At 35.5% G+C, this 24,575-nt stretch overlaps 1 protein-coding gene across 4 annotated transcripts; it reads left to right on the forward strand.

The window, feature by feature from the left end:
- Positions 1-21: 21 nt before the first annotated feature.
- Positions 22-12,647, forward strand: LOC122317079. 4 transcript variants are annotated; one of them, XM_043133982.1, is made up of 19 exons: positions 22-592; positions 709-826; positions 1,191-1,273; positions 1,623-1,846; positions 1,943-2,075; positions 3,605-3,687; positions 4,786-4,995; positions 5,569-5,928; positions 6,394-6,568; positions 6,888-7,079; positions 7,178-7,387; positions 7,465-7,557; positions 8,518-8,714; positions 9,019-9,579; positions 9,664-9,744; positions 9,854-9,939; positions 10,571-11,323; positions 11,768-11,921; positions 12,054-12,647. In XM_043133982.1, the coding sequence occupies exons 1-19, from the start codon at positions 167-169 to the stop codon at positions 12,136-12,138; spliced, it is 4,224 nt and encodes a 1,407-aa protein (XP_042989916.1). In that variant the 5' UTR covers positions 22-166; the 3' UTR covers positions 12,139-12,647. The 4 variants fall into 4 exon arrangements, with proteins under 4 accessions (XP_042989916.1, XP_042989915.1, XP_042989917.1 ...); XM_043133981.1 differs by having other exon boundaries at positions 1,623-1,842; positions 1,930-2,075; XM_043133983.1 differs by lacking the exon at positions 22-592 and having other exon boundaries at positions 749-826; positions 1,191-1,256; positions 1,623-1,842; positions 1,930-2,075.
- Positions 12,648-24,575: the final 11,928 nt, after the last annotated feature.

The raw sequence follows: 24,575 nt of genomic DNA on the forward strand, positions 1-24,575 counted from the left end.
TGTAACGACATGTCGTTTAACTCCACTCCATCCAGGGCTGGACCTGCTAGTGCAGCCGCGTAGGGGCATCGCTGAATTCTAAAACCCTTCCTCTACCCTGCTCCGAGTCTTCAAATTCTCAACGCAGCCCACTACGGTCATTGGCTAAGTGTAGAGCCGAGGAGCCATGGCGGAGCCTCCAACTGAATGGCGTTTACAGAGCGGTCAATACCTTGGAGAAATCTCAGCCCTCTGTTTCCTTCACCTCCCGTCCCATGTTTCTTCTCTCCCGTACCTCCTGGCCGGTTCAGGCTCACAAATCCTGCTGTACAGTTTAGATTCTGGACAACTAATAAGGTCCTTTCATGTCTTCCAAGGGATTCGTGTACACGGTATTGCTTGTAATGATTCCATTAATTGCGCCGAGGGAACCATTTCCTCTAAGCTTGCTTTTCAACTCGCTGTATTTGGTGAAAGGCGTGTGAAATTGTTTAGCTTGATGATTGATTTTGGTTTGAAACCCCAAAATGGATCCGGGATTTGTGTGAATTTGAACCAGTTGCATTTGTTGCCCAAGTTTAATAATTGGGTTTTGGATGTCTGCTTTTTGAAGGTACAAAGTTTAATCTTTTGTAAATTTTTGTAGAATGTGTTGCTAAGCTAGTTATCTGAATTCATGCTTGATGGTTCTTACTCTATGGATTTGCTTTGCTGTTTGATTGGTTGTAGGGACTTGTACGTTCTCTCGATGAGGGGAGCCATTGTCTTGCAATTGGGTGTAGTGACAACTCTGTTCTTGTTTGGGATATTTTGAGTTCTAGTGTGGTTCTTCAAGTCCAGTCTCCAGGTTAGTTTTAATAAGATTTTTTTTTTTTGCGTTTTACTCATGAAAGAATTTTTTTTTTTTTTTTTTTTTTTTTTTTTTTTTTTTTTTTTTTATCTTTGATCCGGTTATCAACTAGTACCCAGAATGTGTTCAAAGTGAGGTTCTTTTGGGCGATTACGCATTTTCTTAGCCCTCCCTCCTTGTTGGGAATTCGAAATTCAAACTTTCTTGTATTGTCGAGTTATATATTGTATTTCCTGAAAACTGGTCTTTAAAGCTGCACAAGACTTCCTTTTTTTTTTTTTTTTTTTTTTCATTTTTCCTTTTGTGGAGTAAATTTTGGTTTTAATTTCGTCTTCTTGATTAATATTTCGTTGAACTGTAGAGAGGTGCCTTCTTTATTCCCTGCGGCTATGGGGTGACAATATTGAAGCTCTTCAAATTGCATCTGGTACTATTTTTAATGAGGTGGCTGACTCTCCTTATTCCGAATTCCTCTCCATTTCATTACTATGCCCCAACTCCCCCCCCCCCCCCCCCCCTTTCTTTTTCTTCCCCCTTCTCCCTCCTTGGGAGGGCTATTTTATTCACAGGAAGACTAAAAGGAAAGGGAAGTAGTCTATGCCCTGATTGATTAATATACTGTTAATGGAACTGGGTTTATGTTCAATTAGGGATTACATGGCTCATCTTCGGATTAGCTCAGTCTTTATGATTTTTTATATTAGTTTGCCCTCTTTTTTTTCTATGTAAAAGAAGCTTTTGGACCCGGTCTTTCTTTTATTTTGAACTCTTTGGTGAAAATGGGATTTTCCAGATTCTTGTTTGGAAAGTGGTTTCTCAGAATGATGCTCCATCTTTGGCAAATCCTATGGAAGACCATATTGATCAGAGGTGCCCATTCTACAACAATGTCTGGTTTCATTGTCGGCAGTTTGAAGCTGTTCATATATGCAAACTTGCTGGCCATGAAGGCTCAATCTTTCGCATAGCATGGTCCTCTGATGGACGCAAATTGGTATCTGTTTCTGATGATCGTAGGTGAATTAGTTTCTTATGCGTTACCATTCTAATTGTTTGTGGTGTTTTTCTTAGAAGAGTGATTCAACACAATAACTTATTAGTTGATCTGTGCAGTGCTCGTGTCTGGACAATTCATGGTGCAAGGAATGGTTATGATAAGCCCGGAGTTTCTATTGGCCCTGACCTTGATGGATTTGTGCTGTTTGGTCATAATGCCAGAGTTTGGGACTGCTGTATTAGTGATTTTGTCAGATTCACAAACTCCTTATTCTTGTTTTCTGACAACTTATTAGTAGAGAAACATATTATCTTGGAGTAAAGAAAATACATTGTTAACATCAGTTGAAATTTTTGGGGCAAAAATTTTGGTTCTAAGTGGGTTCAGGCAGGTTTGGCAAGTGGGATGAGAATGGGATGAGAAACAAAATTCTCATCCCATCTCATCTCATTATTACAACTTTTTCAAATTCCCATACAAAATATAATAAACAATTCAACCTTTTCAAATCCCAAAACAATAATAATATTAAAAAATAATATTTTAGACTTTCATCTAAAACAAAAAATTCTCATCTCACTATCCAAACCTACCAATCAGTAAGAAAATTATGTACTTGTGTCTGTTTAATTTATAGGTTTTTTAATCATGTCTACTTTTGCATGAGTTCAAAAATGGAATTTATTTTCATTTTCATGCTGGATTTGTTATGCATGTGGCTGAGGTGCCCAAGCATTATGGTCAACGTGTCGGGCCGGTTTGGGTGTTGAAACATTCTCAACACTCTCCATTACTATTCATTAATTTATTATTACTTTTCATCTACTATTCATTACTGTTTACTACTATTCAATATTTTATTATTACTTTTTCATTACTATTCATAATATACCTCAACACCCAAACCTAGCAGACTAAACATGGACTGATATATGAAAACTTGTACTCGGGGTTGGATATGTTTCATTTTATGTTTGAATTAAAGTTGAAAGCAATATAGCATTTGTGTGAATGAGAACAGCTTCATCCTTTCTTTATTGTTCTCTCTCAATACTTTTTGTCTTCTAAATTTGTTTAACTGGTCACATGAACACATTATGCTTGGATATAAGTTTTGCTCATGATTAAAAATCAATTACATCGGAAGAGGTTACCAGCAAGGATTTGGATGGCATTAGAAATGTGATACTGGCTCGATTTCATACACAGCTTGAAATTGACTGGAACAACTCTTCGTATCAAGGGATGAACCAGATATACATATAAAAAATTTGAGAAATTATACATGGAAGCCTTCCACATGATCAACATGTGATTTGTCATTTTTACCCTTCTATCATAATGCTTAAATATGTGTGTGTTTAAATAGAAGGGAAAAAAAAAAATGACAAATCAAATATTGGTTTGGTGGAAGTATGTGGCGTTAGGCTTCCCTATAGAGTTTCTCAAAAAATTTATTCCAAAGGCCAAGAAATGATCGTAACTTGGTTGTGGGGACTCCCAACTCTTCTATTGCCTTCGCCTTCTGCTTGTCCATCCTTTTTTTTTTTTGGCCATCCCCTATCCCAATGCCCTAGCCCTTAGGAATATTATTTCTCGCATAGACAAACATACCAGAAGCAGTTAACTTTATCCAATTTTTTTATTGCTTCTCGTTGTTGTTATCCATTGGAGGGAGGTATTGAAATTGAATTTCTTATGCTGTTTGTTATATTCTTGCATATTCTATTACATATGGACTGCTGGAATTTGATTTAATCTTTCCTGACTTTTGTCAGTTGATTGTCACCGTGGGTGAGGATTGTACATGTCGCATGTGGGGATTAGATGGTAAGCAGCTTCAGATGATCAAGGAGCACATGTAAGTGAAGTGTGTGTTTCTTGTTCTGTTGAGCATTGAGGATTATTAACTTATTAGTTAGAAATTTATTTGTTCCTGTTGATAATGGATGATCCAGACGCTAACATAAAACTAAAATGATTTGCTTTAGGATCTTGTGAACTTGCTGTTGACAACCATGATTTGAACCTTATAGTGTACCTTCAATTTGTAGCTTCCAAATATGAAGCTTCTTGATACTTATAAAAAAAAACAATAATAATAAATATGAATCTTCTTGATTGATTATTCCACCTAAAATGTTCTCAAATTTTTGTTTGCCTAGCAGTGTTTTTAATTTTGTACCGTACCGGCCAGTACAGCCTGTATATGCCATACTGGTCACTAGTCTGGTACAGAAATTGTACCTATTTCGTACCGGTCCAAATACCAGCCGATATTTCGGCCTGTGCCAGGCTATGTACCAACCGGTATTTCGGCCTTTACTTTTTTTTTTTTTTTTTTTCAATTTCTTCAAACTACAAGCCCATTTTTTTATACCTAATTTAGACCAGTATATTTATAATTTATATATATATGTATTTATGCATAATTTATTCATATATAGATTATTATTTTGGAATATAATTAAGATATATTTATATATATAATTTATTCATATATCGACTATCCTACAACAGTACAAGAAACGGTACCGGTACTGAAATATTTCGTTCCAGTGTCTTGACCAGTACGGCATCTAGTACGGTATTCAAAACATTGTTGCCTAGTCAAATGTTAAATTCAACTTGACACTTGCATAAGGAATCCATGTGAGAGTTTTCCGAAAAATTGTTGTATTCTTTTGTTTCCCAATAAAGTTGTAAAATTAATTTTTGGAAATGGCCTACACCAATGTTGTGATGCTGTAGGATCTCCTTACGATTCTAGGTTGGCAGGACTGTATCACAACTAGTACTACAGCCTTCTTCATTATATCACATAACTGTAATACAATATATGAAACTAGTATCTAACAATTTGACATTGTATTTATTTTATGTTTTTTTTATAGGTACATTGTATTTATTTTATGTTGCAAGAATAAAACAATCATAGCTATCTTTTGTTATTGTGCAGAGGAAGGGGCATTTGGCGATGTTTGTATGATGCAAAGTTTTCGCTTCTTGTAACTGCTGGGTTTGATTCTGCAATTAAAGTGCATCAACTGCATGGCTCTTTGTCTGGGGGTTTGCATGGGCATGCTGAGGTAAAAGAGTTTATTGACGGAATGGAGATATTCACTGTTCGTATCCCTAATACATCAGAGCATTGTGGACTCACTGACAGGTACCAATGCTTTTTATTAATTTTACTCAGGATACCTTCAGCAGTCAGAAACTCCTAGAATTTTTCCATAGATGACGTCGAAAAATTGGAAAGTCTGATTTGGTGCTCGAGAATAATACTTTTGTCCTGTGTCCTCCCCAAACCTATGGGCATCAATGGGAAGGGTTGCCATAATTAATTAGCTTCATCTGATGTCCATGTTCCTTTAGAAAAATGTGTATGTGTCATGAGAATGATGATGATAAACATTCAACTGGGGTCATCAGAACATCTCCATAAGGGACCCCACAAGTGGTGGTTCACAAAACTTCCGGAGTAATGATACACACACAACCCTTTATACAACCATGTTTTAAAACGAGGGTATTTATGGAAAGTGATGTTACTTTTATAAGTTATTGTACAAAAATGCCCCTCATTTAATAGTTGTATGAAGGGTTGCAAAAAAGGTTGTCTGTCATTTTCCAAACTTTCAAATGTCCAGCATGGCTATTGATGGTTTTATACTGTATCAATTGTTATCATTTTGTTCACTAACTACTGGCATTGTTGGCTCCTTTTGACTTGTTGCAGCAAAAGTGAATATGTTCGCTGTTTACATTTCACAAGTGAAGATACCCTTTATGTTGCCACAAACCGTGGTTATTTGTACCACACTAAAGTATCAAATACCAGGGATGTAAAATGGACTGAACTTGTCTGTGTCAGTAAAGAGGTTCCAATTGTATGCATGGATGTCCTATCCAATAAATCATCTGAGCTTTGTGGTGCTGTTGAGGATTGGGTTGCTGTGGGTGATGGTCGAGGATACATGACCATTGCCAGAGTATTTTGTGATAGTTATACTCCTGAAGTGAGCCTCACATTTACTTGGCCAGCTGGAATAGAGAGACAGCTCTTAGGAACCTATTGGTGCAAGTCATTAGGATATAGGTAACACATTCCTTCTATACTAATGATGTCTAAACCATTGGATAGATTTACCTTGCCAGACCTATATATTGGTACAAGAAAGATGATGCAATCTGGAAGCTGTTGTTGAATATGTTAAGCCATGTTGCCAATGTAATTTCTCCTATAAAAAAGGATTTTAAGCCCCGTAAATGTAATAAGTTTAATGTTCAAAAGGTTGTTGGTTAAAAGGTGCATGTGTTATTGTATGTGGTATAATTTTTAATTCTATCTCTAATGGTGCAAAAAGAAAAACTAGATTGTAGGATTATCTGAATGGTTCGTCAGGCCAAGCTTTCCACCTTGCATTATAAAGTACGTGTTGGACAATATTCCTATATGCTTGGCCCCAGGCCTCCTATTACTTAAAGAAATATTTTTGCTCCCTTGCTTTGTTGATTGAAAAGTAGGGTGTGTTGAAAGATCATCAATTTCTGTTGTATTTAGGTACATTTTTACCACTGATCCTAAAGGAATGTTGAAACTGTGGAGATTGTGTGGCCCTTCACCACAAGCTTCTCACAATTCTTCAAGGAGTTACAATAATGTGTCTCTGGTAGGGGAGTTTGCATCATGCTTTGGAAACAGAGTATTGTGTTTGAATGCATCTTTTGAGAAAGAGGTATTTGTTTTGTATAATTTCTTTTCCTTTCTAGAAAAATTGGATTGGCATTTTTAACACAATGTGGGAAGACTTGTTGGTCTGCTTCTGGTTTCATTTCTCCTTGTTCTTCTCGTCCTGATTTCTTCAAGTTTTTGTGCTACCATATCATCCATATTTTCCACTGTCTCTTTTCTGTCATTCTGGGCCTTTTTCTTATTCATGTCCTTTTACCAGATGTTGTAATATGAACTTCTCAAAGCTTAAAGTGGTTTCTAAATATTGAGATTATATCTCAATTGTTTTCTTGATTCACGTTGTTTTTCAATTTTTTTTACAGGTTCTGGTGTGTGGGGACGTACGTGGTAATTTGGTCCTCTTTCCATTGTTGAAGGACCTGTTGTTGAATACATCCGTTGCATCCAAAGTGAAAATCTCTCCAATAAATTATTTTAAAGGAGTTCATGGGATATCAAGTGTGTCCAGTGTTTCATTCAGCAGATTAAGTTCTGAGCAGATTGAAATATGTTCGGTATGGGCAAAATGCAAGCTTTTTGTATGTAAAGCAAAACTGTTTTGTGCTTGAGGACTAAATGTTTTTCTTCTTTCACTATTTTGTTTCTTATTCAGACTGGAGGAGATGGATGCATTTGCAATTTGGAATATGACAGGGATCATAGAACTTTAGAATTTATAGGGATGAAACAAGTTAAAGAATTGAGTTTGATCCAATCTGTATCTGCCGATAATGATTCACTTGACAATTTAGCTAGTGGTTGCTATGCAGCTGGTTTTGCGTCAGTAGATTTTATAATATGGAATCTAATAACTGAGACAAAGGTACTCTCTTCCACTGCTTATGTTTACAAAACTTGCACTCTCTATTCTATTTGGTTCCTAAGCGTGCATATTGGCAGGTTGTGCAAATACCATGTGGTGGATGGCGGCGTCCTCATTCTTATTATCTTGGTGATGTACCAGAGATGCAGAACTGCTTTGCATATGTCAAGGTTGTCAGCCAGAATACTTCACCGAAATAACTTCAATAAACAAACCATAAGTTACTTATAAATAAATAAATACACAAACCATAAGTTACTGAAGGAGACAAAATCTTCTATTTAGGCATCTTAAGCCCATGCAATTGGGACTCTTTCCTGGTTAGAGAATCAATACAAGTAAAAAGTCATGACCAGTGGATCAATTTGTTTGATATGTTATTCTCTTGGATCATTAAAATATACTTTGCATTCTATTATATATTAGGACTCTACCTATCAAAATATTAGATATTTTTCTTGCACGCATAGGTGATGCTCTTGTATATGTTCTGTATACTTGGGCTCTTACCTATTCTTATTATCAATACGATCTTGTTTACCAATCAAAAAATGAAATATCTTTTACTTGAGTCGATAAAATTTTATTTTACCTATCAATATATATATATATATATAAGGATTTGAATGAGGTTGAATATGAACTGAGAGGGCCCCACCAATGTCATTTTGACATGTATCCGTATCTGGAAGGAAGAGTGAAAGATTAGGTGGAACCAAACCAAGATAAATTGAGTTTATTTAGGTGTTTGCGACTGCTTTGCTCTCTTTACTTTGACCCCTACCAAAAGGACAAAGGAATCCACGCTTCAAAAAATTCACTGGAATAGTTCTGGGTGGTGAAACTTGTTGAATGCCCAAGTCAGATATATATTTTTCTGCTGCTAGATATGTGATAGGACTTTAAAATATGTTTGCTACTGTTTGTCTTCCCCTTCTCTTCCCAAAAGATTTCTGACAGGATTTTACACTGCCTTGTTCTGCAGTATGCATATTTGTGTGATGTATAAAAAAGTGTGTACTGGAGTAAGACGTCAAACCTTGAGCCTAGCACCAATTTTATATCATTCTAATGTTAAACATGTCCACTAGTTTTTTCTGTATTTATGTAATGTTGTGTTTCTTTTTCAGGATGAGATGATCTATATTCATAGAAATTGGACACTGGATGGTGAGAGGAGGATAATCCCCCAGAATTTGCATGTGCAATTCCATGGGAGAGAGATGCATACCTTATGCTTTGTCTCTGAACTTCGAGCTAACGATCTCTTTTCTAGATCTATTTGGATTGCAACTGGCTGTGAAGATGGAACTGTTAGGTTGACTAGGTATTACAATGTTTATTTCATGTTTAGAATATGACTTGGACAGGGCATCAGGATCATAATATAATGGCATTGGGCATATTTTTTCTTGATTATAGCTGGGATAATTTACTAAGTACTATTATATACACGTATATTGCATGTGTCTATAAAGGTAGATCTAGACCTTATTATTGCAAAAGAAGGGGCCTGCTTTTTGCTTTTCAAGGGAAAACATTATTGTATGGTGGATTTTCTTCTCAGAGAGTAAGGATTATAACACCTTCCCCTTGAGCTGGAAAATGCTAACCATGTGCTGATTGCTTAGGTATACAGCAGATGTGGCGAATTGGTCTGCATCAAAATTGCTTGGGGAGCATGTTGGTGGATCAGCTGTAAGGTCAATATGCTTTGCGTCGGAGGTACATATAGTTGCATCAGAGGACACCAACATTCCTGATGGGAGGAGCAGGCAAACTGCTGGTGCAGGTAGTGGAGAGAATCCATTTTTACTGATTTCAGTTGGTGCAAAGCGGGTCTTGACTTCTTGGCTACTAAGAAATAGGAAGCACAAGGAAGAAACAGTTGATCAGCAGTATGGTGAAACTGGAAATAGCTGTAAGCCTTCATCAGGAGAGTCTTCATCAATGTCATTCCAGTGGCTTTCTACTGACATGCCAGCAAGGTATTCAAGTTCTGATTATTATCCAGAAGAGATGGAGAAAGTAGTCAGTGCAACAGAAAATGTCCACGGTACAAAAGTTGGTGCAAGATCATTTTTTCGAGGAAAGGGAAAGATGGACATAACATCTGGCTTTGGAGATAAGTATGAAGACGATTGGAGATACCTGGCTGTCACAGCTTTTCTTGTTAAATGTCCTGATTCCAGGTTAGAGGAGATAATTACTATTTTTATTTTCTGAATCTTTTTTTACTCGAATTTAATGAAAACTTTCCTTTTTCTTCTTATCAGGTTAACTGTCTGTTTTGTTGTTGTTGCTTGTTCAGATGCCACACTTGTACTACGGGCTTTAATTTTGCCCTGTCGTTTATGGTATTTAAAGGCACTATCATCATGTTCACGTGATGGTTCTATTTTCCCTTTGTGGCTGTCATCTGACTCTTCATGTCCTGCCTGACATTCTCTTTCCACATTATTTCAGGTTTGATGTTGCTTTGTTGGTTCCTCTATCATCACCAGTTTTGGCTTTGCAGCATGTCATCATTCCAATATGTCTTCCTTCTGAAGGTTAGTCTGATAACTAGATCTAAAATGTAGCAATTCTTTTGAAATAGTTTCACACGTAATGGTGGAAATACATTATGGAAGCGTCCAATTGCCTCAGCACCTCCTCCCACCACGTCTCATTAGTAATGCATATTCTTTATTATTCTTTTTCCTTTCATAGTTATAATGAACTTACTAGAAGAGAAGTACTAATCAGGTGTTATAATCATTAGTTTTTGAATTAATTTATACATGCTTTCATTGTGATATGTCTTTTAAAACATTGTCCTTTTCATTCATAAAGAAGCTTAAAACCATAAGCAACACAATCCTTTACCATTATAATCAGGAATTTTAGCATTCAAAATATTTAGTGATTATAGTACCGGTTTACAATTTCCTTACCAGTTTGAACGTAGATGTTGAAGAGATGATGGATGCATCCTGTAACTTGGGATCTAACATCTAGGTGGTCAGGTCTCTCAGAAGCTTGGAAGTTTTAGTTGCAACTCCTAGATCCTTAATAGAAGTACGCAGTTGGAGATTTAATTCATGCATTAGATAATGTTTGTGATATATGTCCTAACTTTCTACATTCTGATATTTCCAGTAGTCTGGAGTTTTAATTCTTTACTTGTAATTCAATTCTCAGATAACAGTCAGAAACGAAGTGTATTTATTGTTATTAGTGGAGCTACTGATGGCAGTATTGCCTTCTGGGATCTGACTGGAGCCGTTGAAGCTTTTATGCGGCGGCTTTCAACTCTTCAGGTAGAAAACTTCATTGACTGTCAGAAACGGCCACGCACTGGTAGGGGAAGTCAGGGAGGACGATGGTGGAGATCATTAAGCAATAGCATATCTAAGAGAAAACCAGGTTACCGTAGTTCAGTGACCATGAAAGCTGGAGATGTACCAAATTCAAATATGCTAAACCAGGTTACAAATGGAACAGAATTTTTGATAAATGATTCTGGAAGTAGTGCAGCAACTTGTTCAAATGCTATAAATACTGCTTCCCTGGAGCCTCCAGCAAATGTAGATGACTCACCATCTGAGATATGTGAAATAGGGCCTTTACATGTTCTAAGTAATGTTCACCAATCTGGAGTCAATTGTCTTCGTGTTTCAGATATAAGAGATTGTCAAAACTCCCTGTCTGGTTTAATGTTCAATATAATAAGTGGGGGCGATGATCAAGCGCTTTACTATCTTAGATTTAAATTGTCTCTGATAGCAATGGTCCCGGATAATGAGTTTATGGCACCAGACATCAGAAATTCAAATGGGAGACCTGAAAGTACCAATACCTTTGTTAATTGTGGAGAAAGACAGGTCGAGGATTATGAGATCAAATTCTTATATCATGAGAAAATTGCATCAGCTCACAGCTCTGCTGTAAAAGGTAAAATAACCACTTCTTACGCTTGAGTTTTCTCTTCTGTCAAATTCTTCTGTTTGAAATAAGCTGTAGTGGTGAATATATTTGTGTTTGAAATCATGCTTCCTTCATATATCTGTGCCAAGAACCTTTCAGAAAACATTTTTTTTCATCATAAATTGCTACGAGTATCCATTTCTTTCTTATCAACAACTTAAAGACTGATAATTCTACCGTGAAATATTATAAGACTAGAATCTTGTGGAGTGTTATCAATGCTTTTACAATAGTGTTTTTCCTGTCCATTCTAAATGCTGGAAGGTCATGAGCTCAAAAGTTTTATTTGTTATTTAGCAAGGAAAAAGATGAACCTTTTGGAACTTCTGTGCATGCCTTTTGTTGATGAGTTCTGGTTGTTGATGAGTTCTGGTTGCTTTAAGTAGTAAGATTTGGTTTTATTTCATGAAGGTGTTTGGACGGATGGCTCTTGGGTGTTCTCTACTGGTCTTGATCAGCGTGTCAGGTGCTGGCTTATTGAAAAAGATGGCAAACTAACTGAGCATGCTTATTTAGTGGTTAGTGTGCCAGAGCCCGAAGCATTGGATGCTAGAGTATGTGGCAGGTGAGTGAGCATCTCGTGTAGAACTTGCATCCATTGAGCCCTTTTTGCGAACTTAGTTGAAATTATTTGATTATGATTCTGGTAAATTAACTTGCTTGTTCGTTTGCTGGTGGTTTTTCATGTCTTATCCAGAAACCATTATCAGATTGCTGTAGCTGGAAGAGGAATGCAAATCTTTGAGTTTGCTGGAGTCTGTGAAACAGACCATGGAAAATGAAGTTTTTCCCCCCCGGTGAATTAATTTGCTGCCAGCGTTGATGAAAGCTTTCGACAGCAGATATGATCTTTTCATCATTACCTCTAAAGAGCAAAACGACCATGACTCATCATCGACAGTAAGAGAACCCAGAGTGAGAAGGATCCTCCATAGCCATTTTGGTCGGAGACAAGTTTCACCTAGGTTGACCAGCGAGCATGATATCTGCAACAGCTAAGAGCCTAAGAGAGAGTTTTCGGCCCCATGAGAAACTATTTTCTTGGTTACAAATGATTGTTACGTACCCATCTAGGAAACGACGCGGCCTCGTTTCCTGGGACAGACGTTGACCTCAAATTAGGATCCAGGTTATATTGGATTATGCAGTTTAGGATACTAGATTGATTTGTGCAAATTTAGGCAGTGCAGCTCCGTTGACGTTTCTCTGTAGCAGTTGCTTGCCTTAAATTTTGGATGATAAAGAATGGGATAAATTGATTACATTTCTATACGAGCTTATGTTACCTATAGGGAAAAGTCTGCATAACTACTGCAATATTTGTTCATGAGTTTCATTATCATTTCAAGGATCAACTTCTCCCATAATGTTGGTGATGCTATACTATTCATAATCGCAGCCAACTTCGTTCTTTGACAAAGTATGTAGCATAATTAATGAACTGAATCATGTGCAAAAATCCGCAATGCTCTGAAGAAAAGATAACAGACATGAGAACATGAAAATCAGAATGAGAACATGAGAATCAAAATGGGATTTGTTAATCCCAAAAAATTGTACAACAATTAGAATAGGAGAAAAAGTCATTCCCGACCCACTAAAATGATTCTTAGTCCTCAATAGTGGTCCAGAACGGTGGTACAATGTTCGTACATATATCCATAACAATGAATAAAAGATAAATACAAAAAATGTAAATAGATTTGGAGACACACATGTTTACAGGGTTCGGTAAAAAGCTTACATCCACATGTTGTTAGGAAGGAAAATCCACTAGAATGAGTATTTTATAGTCTCTCATAGTATCTCATTTCTCTCTGTACAATGAAAATTAGAGGCCTCTTTTGTGGAGAGGATAATCTCTAGAGCTCTTATTCTGAGATTGAAAATGACCTATGTCTTCTCATTCAAAAATATCCCCCCCACTTAGCCGTTTGGAAATCCTTTTTATTCCTGCCCTTATCTCTAATTGGTAAGTTAGTTTTATCCCACTTTTCCTTGTGTGTCTAACTCCTTCCCCCGTCATTTTTCTCTCTTTTTCCTATGTTTCCTCTTCCTATTGATGTTTACTTTTCCTTATCTCTTCCTTGTCTCTTTTCACTTACCTCCTAATGATGACCCTTTAATAGCTTGAGCCTAATAGAGGCCTATTATTTTTACCGGATTCATACTTGTGAAGTTCTTATTAATTGAATTGTAGGATTTAAAATTGAAGAAAGATAGACACGTAAAATAGATCTTCTAATACTTACTGAGCATTTAATATTGATTCAGAAATTCTCCCAAACAACTATAAATATTGTAAATTTTATTTTATATGATTGTCTTACTTTAGAGCATAAGATTCGGATAAAAAAGAAGAAGATTTAAGGGGGCATTAATCCATCAGAATATAAGTTTTTTGATGAGATGTTCGGTTGGATTTTTCTGGGTAAAAATGTTCAGCTGGGTTGGTTGGTGGGTTTAAAAAAAAGGCCTAATGAAAATAACTATATATATATATATATATTTTTTAATGGAAGATGCCAAACTAAAACACTACTGGAGTATTTAAGACTGCATGGAGAAGGCCGTCTTCTTTAGCTGACTGTATGTATAGTTAGATATATGGTGCAGTGTACTGAACCACCAATTTATTTCACGTTTAATTGTATCGGACAGCGTAAGCAATTCTCAAAAAATACTTATTTAAGGTTGTGGCCGGGAGTTCGATACAAACAGATATGGAACCGAGGTTAGACTTGAATTTTGTAATCGAACGTGCTTGTCACCACCCATGTTGTCCTTGGTTTTTGTATTCTCGTTTCTCCATGGACCATGATGATGTTCCATACTCCAAAACGAAACCCAACTAAAAATCAGTAGAAGTTTTCGGGTTCAGCTTGGTAGGTAGGTTGAAGTTAAACCATCTGTGATTGAGTTTGACCAATTGTCTCCAAGACTTTCTGCACTCTGGGTGCATGAGCCTGAGCTGCTGTGCTCTTCAAAATAATTATGCAAGCTGCTGGCCACCAATCCAGAAATGGCTGCAGACGGATTATTATAATTGTTATTATCTATTCATATCGGGTGTTCAGAATACAGTTCTGACTAATCTCGAAAGTACAGTATCTCAACAAGTTGATGGATTATTAGCTGTGCAAGGTAAAAGTCTTCGTACTCCAAAAACAAGTGCGATGGTACAAGTCTTCATCAGACTTTGCTTTTGGCCCAAAATCAAATGGATTTTTATACAATTCCAGGAGCTGGGGTGAAGGTTTTCAGACTCGGTAAAAGTCCAATATCTTCATTTTGAATTATGGGACTCTACCAATATCAAGAAATAGACTATTAAGATTCAAATAGATGTTAAGTCAACTTAAATGAGTTGGGTTTTTTATAAATAATAATAAGTTAAAATAGTAGAGTAAGTTTTGTGAGATCTATTTAAAATAAATTTAGATGTATTTAGATATTAATATAAGTTTATATATATTTATAAAAAATTAAAAAAATATTGTGAATCTCACTTTTAAAAAAATTTTAAATTAAAATAAATATAATAAATTGAAAATTGAAAATTTAGATATTAGATTCAATTTAAAATTAAATTCAACTCTAAATTGGCCCTAAAAGAACAAAAGAGACAAGAGATCAACATGTACAGTTTCCAGACCCAGTTAACCCATTACACAAAAATTTTCTTCCCCTACCAAACTTGATGCATTAGCAGTTAAAATCAGAGATGGAGACACATAGTGAGAGAGATATTCACCAACCCCCATACACTCCCTCGCTTGAAGGATGGTGTCAAGTCATCAAACCAACCACATAGTACCGGTACGTGCCGGTCGGCCCAACCTTTTGGGAATTCCCTGACAACAATGCCATATGGCTATGGATTTGACCCCACAAGAGCAGCTGCTTTGTTCTGTCTTTTGATTTTTTTTTTTTTTTTTTAAATCTGGGTGGGAACGGCACCTAGCTTACCTCCTAGCAAATCCCACCTGCCTCCACTGTCCTTCCTTCCAACACCCCCACCTCCTCAATGCCCCAGTTGTTGCCACGTCACGTCACTAACTTCACCCAAAACCCATTTGCTTTGCTTGAAGAATGAATTGTGGGCAATACACTTATTTATACTATAGTTGATTTAATTCTCAGACAATATCAAATATTAGATGGAGTTCCAATATTGGCCTGGTGTTCCTGTCCAAATCTACCTAGATTTTAGGTGAAATGGCATTCGGCTTCATGACATGCAGTACTGTTTTTCTTTTCAAGATAACAATACAAAAGAAGGGATGGATCCCTTACCATAACCATGTAATTAATAACCTAAAAAACTGGAAATTGACCAAAAAAAAGAGTAATCCAATCTGCTCTTGAGCCTATCTATATGGTTGATTGGTTAATTGAACAATATTCTATTAATGGCTTATATGTTTGGTGGCCAAACACCAAATAACCAGCTCAAAAAGAAAGAGTTTTTTACTTCACCTGATTTTGACTTACAGTGAGGATGATGACCTTTTAAGGGTCCTAAAAGTTGCCGCTGCTGTTGTTTGACCCAATCGAACTCCACCCATAAACGTCCTTCTCATTTAACTAACCCATTGAAAAGAGCCTCTTTAATCTCCGAAACAATGACACTATTTTTTAGTACCTGTAACACAACTAGCCAGGGACGTTTATAGATAGTTCTGAACCGGAGCTGTAACTTGAAGCAGATACTTTTAAGAATAAGTTTAAATAATTAAATCTATATCTTTTTATTAACTTTTTTTTTTAGACAAGTATTAATTTTATATGATGTTAAAACAGAGGTCCAGAGTTTAAATATTGACTTTATATTTTATCATATTTGATTAAATATTTCATGTATTAGACACCTATTAAAAAGAAGTCTAACCCACATGTAACGAATAATATTCAAAATAAATACAAATAATTAAATTTTTCGGACAAGTGATGATTACACATATATATGATGACCATTCAATCATATAATGGAATGTGAGTAGACATATGATGTAAGGATTACTTCTTAATGACATGAGTAGTGGCATTCATGCTTTAAGGAATCTAAACTATCTTAGTAGATGGATATATGCATAAGAATTAAGAATGTTGGATATATACTTTGTTCATTATATTTATTTTGGAGCATTTTATTTTTTTATGAAAAAGATACTTTCATTAATTCATAAAAGCAACTCTACTTACATCAATGAATCAAACCAAATTGATGGGCTCTAAGGCAGATCAAGTCTTAAGGATCAATTATAAGATTAAGAGCCACGAAGATTAAGGGAGCAATGCAAGAATTGGTGCAATCCAATTGGGATGAAACTAGCAAGAGCCCAACACACATGATGGGTTTGAAAGAATGAGAACCAGTTTTGATCCACTTGATCCAAGCTATGGAAGACACGACTTGAGCCAATTGTTATTAAAGATCATGGACTTATTTATTTCATTGAAATGGCTTATTTTATTAGTCAAAGGAATTATTTTAGAATAATTGGGCTTGGGAGATGTCTAGCCCATATGTCTTATTTCTAATGAACTAGGGTTTTTGGGAAGGCCTTGTATTTTGGCCAAGGGCATATTTGAAAAGTTATTAATTTATGTGAACTAGGGTTTTAGAAGTTACTGTAGCGCGGCACTGTTCACGCTATAGTACCCGCGGCACTATTCCTTTAGGGTTTTGGGAATTGTTTATTTAAGGCACTTGTAGCCTCATTTGAGGGGCAAGACATTTTTTATTGAATTTTCATTGTGAGTGAGTTTTCTCCTCTTATTCTTAATTGAACTCTTGAACTTATCAAAGGTAAATCACAACCTTTGTGGCGTTCCTCCTTGTAATTTGGGTTCTTGAGACGAGATTTCATTGGGTATAGATTTTAATATAATCTAGGTTCTTGAAACGAGATCTCAACGGGTCTAAATTCTCCATCCATAGACTTGAGTTTGGGTTCTTGGGTTTATTTTTTCCAATATTGTTGTTGGGTCTCAAAGCGAGTCGATTGGGGTTCACATCACAAATAATATGGGAGATACAATCTGGAAAAGCATCCCACCAAATCATGAAGTCTTCTAAATGCCTAACAAACTTTGCTAGAGTATGAGCTGCTGGATTGGTCATTCTTCCACTGTGTTTGATTGAACATCTTGGAATTACTTTCATCATAGTCTTGATTTCAAAAACTAAGTTGACATATGAGGATCTCAAATCATCTGATGCTTTGATTTCATTCACCATCAGTGGTGAATCACTTTCAATCATCATATCGTATTATTATATGATAAGTTTATAAGTAAAATACAATAAATAGTTTTCAATCATCTAATATTATATTATGAAAAAATAATGAGAGTTAAAATGATAAGTAATATCACAGCACATCAGAATCCCCATTATTCTAGCACATCCCACCAGTTTTGCCACCATATATTTGAATTCCTTGTATAGCAATTTTTTGATCTTATTTCCATGTAAAGCATCACCCGCACATAGCTATATATTTGTAAACAATTTCAATGAATAATATTGTGATTTATTCAGCAAAAACTATTGCTTAACATGGTATCAGGCCAAAACAGGTCCTGACTTACCTCTTCCCCTGTCGATGGCTTCTTCAATTGATTCTTCTCCACCTTCTTCCCCATATCTCCTCCACCCCTTTGATTCTCCTAGTCTTGTTCTTGTTTCCGGCCTCCTCACCAGTGACAATTTTTTCAAATGGCAACGTGCTTTTCGTTGCGCACTCAATGCTAAAAACAAGCTTTCCTTTGTCGATGGCACCCTTAAAGCCCCAGCTAAAACATCCCATGATTATGCACAATGGAGCCAGACCAAAGATATGGTCCTAACTTGGATTCTCAACACAATAACCCCTTCCCTAGCCAATTCCTTGGACTATCACTCTGATCCTCGAGATGTTTGGCTTGATCTTGAATCTCGTTTTAGCCATGGAAATAATGCTCGTCTATTCCATCTTAAAAGAGAAATCTCCAACATCAAAACCAACTTTCCATACCTGATTACTACAACAGTATCAAACAACTCTAGGATGAGTTGGGAAATCTCCAACCCCTCACTGATGCCAATACCTTGGAAAAAAGGGCCAAAGATGAACATATCTTTTAGTTTCTCCTTGGCCTCAATGATTCATTTGCTGCTCTTCGATCCCAAATCCTTGCCACCGATCATCTTCCCCCTCTGAAAAAAATTTTGTCCATGCTCTTTCAAGAGGAACAACAGCGACTTCTCCAAATTTTCCAAATCCCCTCAAAAAATATTGCTTTCGTTGCTCGGAGTTCTTCCCATGAACGGCCACCTCTCAAATGCACTGAATGGGGCAAAGCTGGCCACTTGCGAAATCACTGTTGTCACGTCATCGGCTATCCCCCTGGTCGTGAACCTCACGACCACCACAAGCCATCTTTGTTCAGGAAACCCCCTTCTACCACAATTCATCTCGCTGATTCTTCCTCGAACCCGGTTCCAGGACTCTCATTGGAAACCTATCAACAGTTCATGAATCTCTTACAAAACCCCTCTCCCATGGCAAATTTTGTTAGTAAATCCTTCTCAAACTCTTCTTTTTTCGATCCCCACACTGATTGGATAATCGACAGTGGCGCTAGTGATCATATGAGCCACTACTGATCATCTTTTTTGAGTCTTCAACAACTTCCCTTGAGCCATGAGATTCGGTTATGCACGGGCGACATGATTCCCATTGAATGCATTGGCACCATTCGGCTATCCGAAACTCTCATACTCTTCAATATCCTTTATGTCTCTCTCTTTCATTATAATCTCCTTTCTATCCCTAAACTCACTAGTAATTTACCATATGTTGCCCTTTTCTCATCTTCTATATGTTTTTTTCAGGACCTTCAGTTGAAAAGACTAATTGGAGCAGTTGAAGCTTGTAATGGACTTTACATATTTCAGCCACAAAAAATCGTTGCCTTCTCCATTCACACCCTTGACAATAAGACCCTATGGCATCAAAGTATAGGTCATCATTCTAGTTTTGTTATTCCTAAAATTTTTTATAGTCCATATACTCTTTCTTATTGCGATGTTTGTGCTTATTCTAAACATACTCGCTCACCTTTTCCAACTCATTATGCTAAAAGTAAGATTCCTTTTAATCGACTTTATTGTGATATTTGGGATGGATATTCTACTACTTCTATTTATGGCGCACATGATTTCTTGACTATTGTTGATGATTTTTCACACATAACTTAGATTTATTTAATACGTTTTAAATCAGAAACATTTAGCCATTTAATGCATTTTTTTGCCCTTGTCAAAAATCAATTTAATCCAACCGTTAATCAACAATGACCAAGAATTTCTCTCTCAAAATCTATAAACCTATTTTCATGATCACGGCATCATTCACGAGCGTACTTGTGTTGAAATTCTTCAACAGAATGGTGTTGCGAAGCGTAAACATCGACATCTCTTGAATGTTTCCCGTAGTCTTCATTTGCAAGCACATTTACCCCTCAAATTTTGGGACGAATGTGCCCTTACTACTACTTATCTTATCAATAGATGGCTCTCTTCAAAATCAAAGCCATTTTCAAATTCTTCTCAACACTCCACCCACCTACACTAATCTTCAGGTGTTTGGTTGTCTTTGTTACGCTCAAACTCTTACCACTCAATCCGATAAATTCTCATCCCGTGCATCTCTTTGTGTTTTTCTTGGTTATCCTAGAAACCGCAAATCTTATAAGTTATACAATATGGGCACACATACCATTTTCTACTCTCATGATGTTACCTTTCATGAAAATCAGTTTCCATTCCAAACTCTTGTGTCTTCACCTACACCTACTTCCATCATTCTCCCTTTACCCATACCAGAAAATCCTACTTCTCCTAACCCTTCTCCTCCACCCATACCTCCTGACCCTACCCCTCACACTTCTCACCCATATCGTACTATCACCTGACCTGCATATCTTCTTGGTTATGTTTGTCCTACAATACCCACGGAGTCCATTGCTACTTCGACCGCTGCATAGTCCTCAAGTACTTCTCATTTCTTATCTACATTTATCTCATATTCTCATTTTTCTCCTACTCATTATTCATTCTTAACTGCCTTTACTGCATATGTTGATCCTACCTCTTATTTAGAAGCTACTCACCACACTCACTGGTGTGAAGCTATATCCTCTGAACTTCGTGCTCTTGAAGAAAACTCTACTTGAACCCTTGAACCTCTCCCTCCTGGTAAGCAACCCATCGGTTGCAAATGGTTCTTTAAGACCAAATTACAAGCAGATGGTATTGTTGAGCGCCACAAAGCTCGACGCATGGCCAAAGGCTACACTCAAGTTGAAAGCATTGACTATCATGAAACATTTGCTCCAGTCGCCAAAATGAACACAGTCCGTTGTGTTCTCGCTATTACTGCTACCAAAAATTGGATTATTCACTAAATAGATGTCAACAATACATTCTTACATGGCAACCTTGATGAGGAAGTTTACATGAAACTCCCTCCCGATTATTGTCTTAAGGGGGAGACACGAGTTTGTTGTCTATGGAAATCTCTCTACGACCTTAAGCAGGCCTCCCGAAACTAATTTTTTAAACTAACATCTATTCTTCTTATTGCAGGTTTTGTTCAGTCTCAAGCAAACCATTCTCTTTTTACATTGATCATTGCTACCAACCTCACCATTGTATTTGTTTATGTTGATGACATCTTGATTGTCGGCAATGATCTTTCTCAGGTTACCTACTTCAAAACTATTATTTTCACTCACTTCAAAATCAAAGATCTTGGTCCTCTCAAATATTTCCTTGAACTTGAAGTTGCTCGCTCTTCTTTAGGCATATTTCTCAATCAACAGAAATATGCCTTGGACATCCTTGCCTATAGCGGCCTTCTTGGTTCTTACCCTGCTTCCTTTCCTATGGAACAAAACCTGAAGCTCAACGACACTGATGGTGACCTTCTTCCCAATCGAGGCACTTACCGACGGTTAGTTGGACAACTCATTTATCTCACCATCACTAGACCCGAAATTGTTTTTGCAATACATATTCTCAACCAATTCATGCATGCTCCATGGGTTCCACACATGACTGCTGCCACACGTGTTTTTCGCTACATTAAAGGTACTGCAAGCCAAGGCATCTTCTTTTCTTTATCCAATGATTTGCATGTTTGTGCTTATATTGATTCTGATTGGGGCAACTACTCGTCGCTCCACTACCGACTTCTTCATCACACTTGGTTCTAATCCCGTTTCTTGGCATACTAAGAAATAGACTACAGTTGCTCGCTCCTCCATGGAAGTTGAATATCACGCCATGGCCGTCACTACATGTGAACTCGTCTAGATTCAACAGTTACTTCATGATCTCAGCATCTCCTACAAAGATCCCATGACTCTCTATTGTGACAATCAATCTACCCTCTTCATTACTCAAAATCCAGTTTTTCACAAGCGTACCAAATATATTGAAATTAATTGTCACATTATTTGTGACAAACTTCGTTCTGGTCTCTTCACCACTGCTCATCTTCCCTCTTTCGAGCAGATTGCCGACATCTTTACCAAAGCTTTGGGTTCTAATATCTTTCATCACTTATCTCACAAGTTGGGTATTACGGATTTTCATGCACCAACTTGAAGGAGGGTATTACAACACAATAGAATCCCCATGATTCTAGCACATCCCACCAATTTTGCCACCAAATATTTGATTTCCTTGTATGGTAATTTTTTGATCTTATTTCCACGTAAAGCACCACCCGTATATAGCTATATATTTGTAAACAATTTCAATGAATAATATTGTGATTTACTCAGCAAAACTATTGCTTAACAAGTAGTAGTACTTCTTTATATATATATATAAGCAAATAGCATTACTCTTAAAATATTGAGGTCATTTTCCTAAGGCAAAAAATGAAATTTAAAAAATTTGCAAGATTAATAATAAATATTTATACGACTAACTTTTTATATTATTATGTCTATATATATTGATAAAATAGAATTATATAAGATGTTGAGTTTTGTTTTATGATTCCCTTCCAATAGGAAGTAGCTTTGCATTAATAACTAGCACGTGATGGCATTAATTATTAGCACATGCGTTTCTTTGTCAAGAAAAATATAATTGAGGGTATTGGCTGTTCTGCGATGCTTAAAGTACATCAAATGTATTGTAAGATACTGTAGTGTCGGCTGTATGGTGAAGAACAAATCTACTCGTACCGACAGTTCGGGTCCGATTGGTCCCGACATTTTTTTTTTAATAATTAAAAAAATAATTTTTTTTAATGATATTATGATTTTTTAAAAAGAAATTATTTAAATGTATAAAAAATTAAAAAAAGTATTTTTTAGAAAGAAATTAAATGAAGATTTCTATTTCACTTCTCATTAAACTTATAATGCTATATATTTTAGAATTTTACTATATACAAACATAGTCGCATACTAATCTGTGTATCAATATTGATTTATTTATACTTAAAATTTAAATTAATACTGATTTCAATAAAATCTACTTTTTAACCAATCACATCATATTAATATACAGATTAATATATAATTATACTTGCAATTATATTTTTCTTATATTTTATCTTGGTCAGAAAAGGTAGTTATACTTATGCTGTATCTTGTCCAAAACTCAAAACTATAAATTTTTCTCTTAACTTCTTGATGATCACAGTTATAATTATGTCCAAGTTTTCAACTAAAAACCCCATTTATTAAAAATAAAAAAATAGAATCCATCTTAATCCTTGATCACCCACTTCATTCAGCATTAAAGACAACACAAAAACGGTTTGAATCTCAATGTCAGTTTGGGTTCCACCAACCAAGTCACATTAATCAACCCAAAAACTATGTACGTGAAAAGGAATCACTGAACATTTAAGTTGCGTTTAGATAATAAGTTAAAAAAAAAGTTAAAAATTAAATAAAATATTATTATTATATTATTTTTAATATTATTATTATTTTAAAAATTAAAAAAATTAATGTATTTATTATATTTTATGTGAGAATTTGATAAAATTGTAATGATGAAATATAATAAAATGAAACAATTTTACCATCTAAACGGTGCTATAGGTAGATGATAATCATATAATAAACACATCATAATACTACATTCAACCCAAATTAAAATTGAGACTTCAAACAAAATAGGATTTTTACCTAGAATTATTCATTTTTCAAATATTTCATTTACCAGTTAAAATTGACTTTCATTTTTTTAAAATATATATATATATTCTATTATAATAAGTAGCTATCTAACTTCTACAATATCTTTTCTTGTTTTTCTATTAACTTTTCTTTTTTTCCGCTAAGTTCATTATTTTCTTATTTTAGAGATATAATTGTCTTTTTATACCTCTCTCTCTCATTCCCAATTCTCTCTCTTCTCTCATCTCGAACCTTTTTCCCACTCTCCGATATCTATCTCTCTAACTACCCGCCTCAAACCTACCCTCTCACACTTTTCTCTAAAATGCTCATATTTTAATTTGAGTATAAATGTTCATATTTGTAGGAAAAAGAAAGAACAATATGTACAACAACAAAAAAAAAAAAAAAATCCACAAAGAAAACACTCATATATGAGCAAGATCTGTTCAAATAGGCCGAGATTAAAAAAAATTATATCAAAACACATGATTTGGATTTATCGTCCAATATCTCAAAAAAATCTCAAATTTTATGTGTTCTTTGATTGCGGTGGTAGTATTTATTGTGGTGGCAATAATACTATTTTTATTTGTCTATACTATTCTAATGTATCTTGACTTTAATTTTAAACTAATCTTTTTATTTTCTAATGTATTTAAATATGTAATTATTATATTTACCGACCTATCATTACCAACCAAGTCACATTAATCAACCCAAAAACTAAATACTTGAAAAAGAACCAGTAAACATTTAAGTTGCGATTAGATAGTGAATTGATAATTGAATAAAATATTATTATAATATTATTTTTTAATATTATTATTATTTTAAAAATTGAAAAAGTTGAACTGTTTATTATATTTTGTATGAGAATTTGAAAATATTATAATGATTAGATGAAATAAGATGAAACACTTTTACCATCCAAACGGAGCTATAGGTAGATCAGAATCATATAACAAACACATCATAATACTACATTCAACCCAAATTAAAATTAAGACTTCAAACAAAA

The sequence above is a fragment of the Carya illinoinensis genome, chromosome 7, assembly GCF_018687715.1.
Source record: "Carya illinoinensis cultivar Pawnee chromosome 7, C.illinoinensisPawnee_v1, whole genome shotgun sequence".
In the NCBI taxonomy this organism is placed as follows: domain Eukaryota; kingdom Viridiplantae; phylum Streptophyta; class Magnoliopsida; order Fagales; family Juglandaceae; genus Carya; species Carya illinoinensis.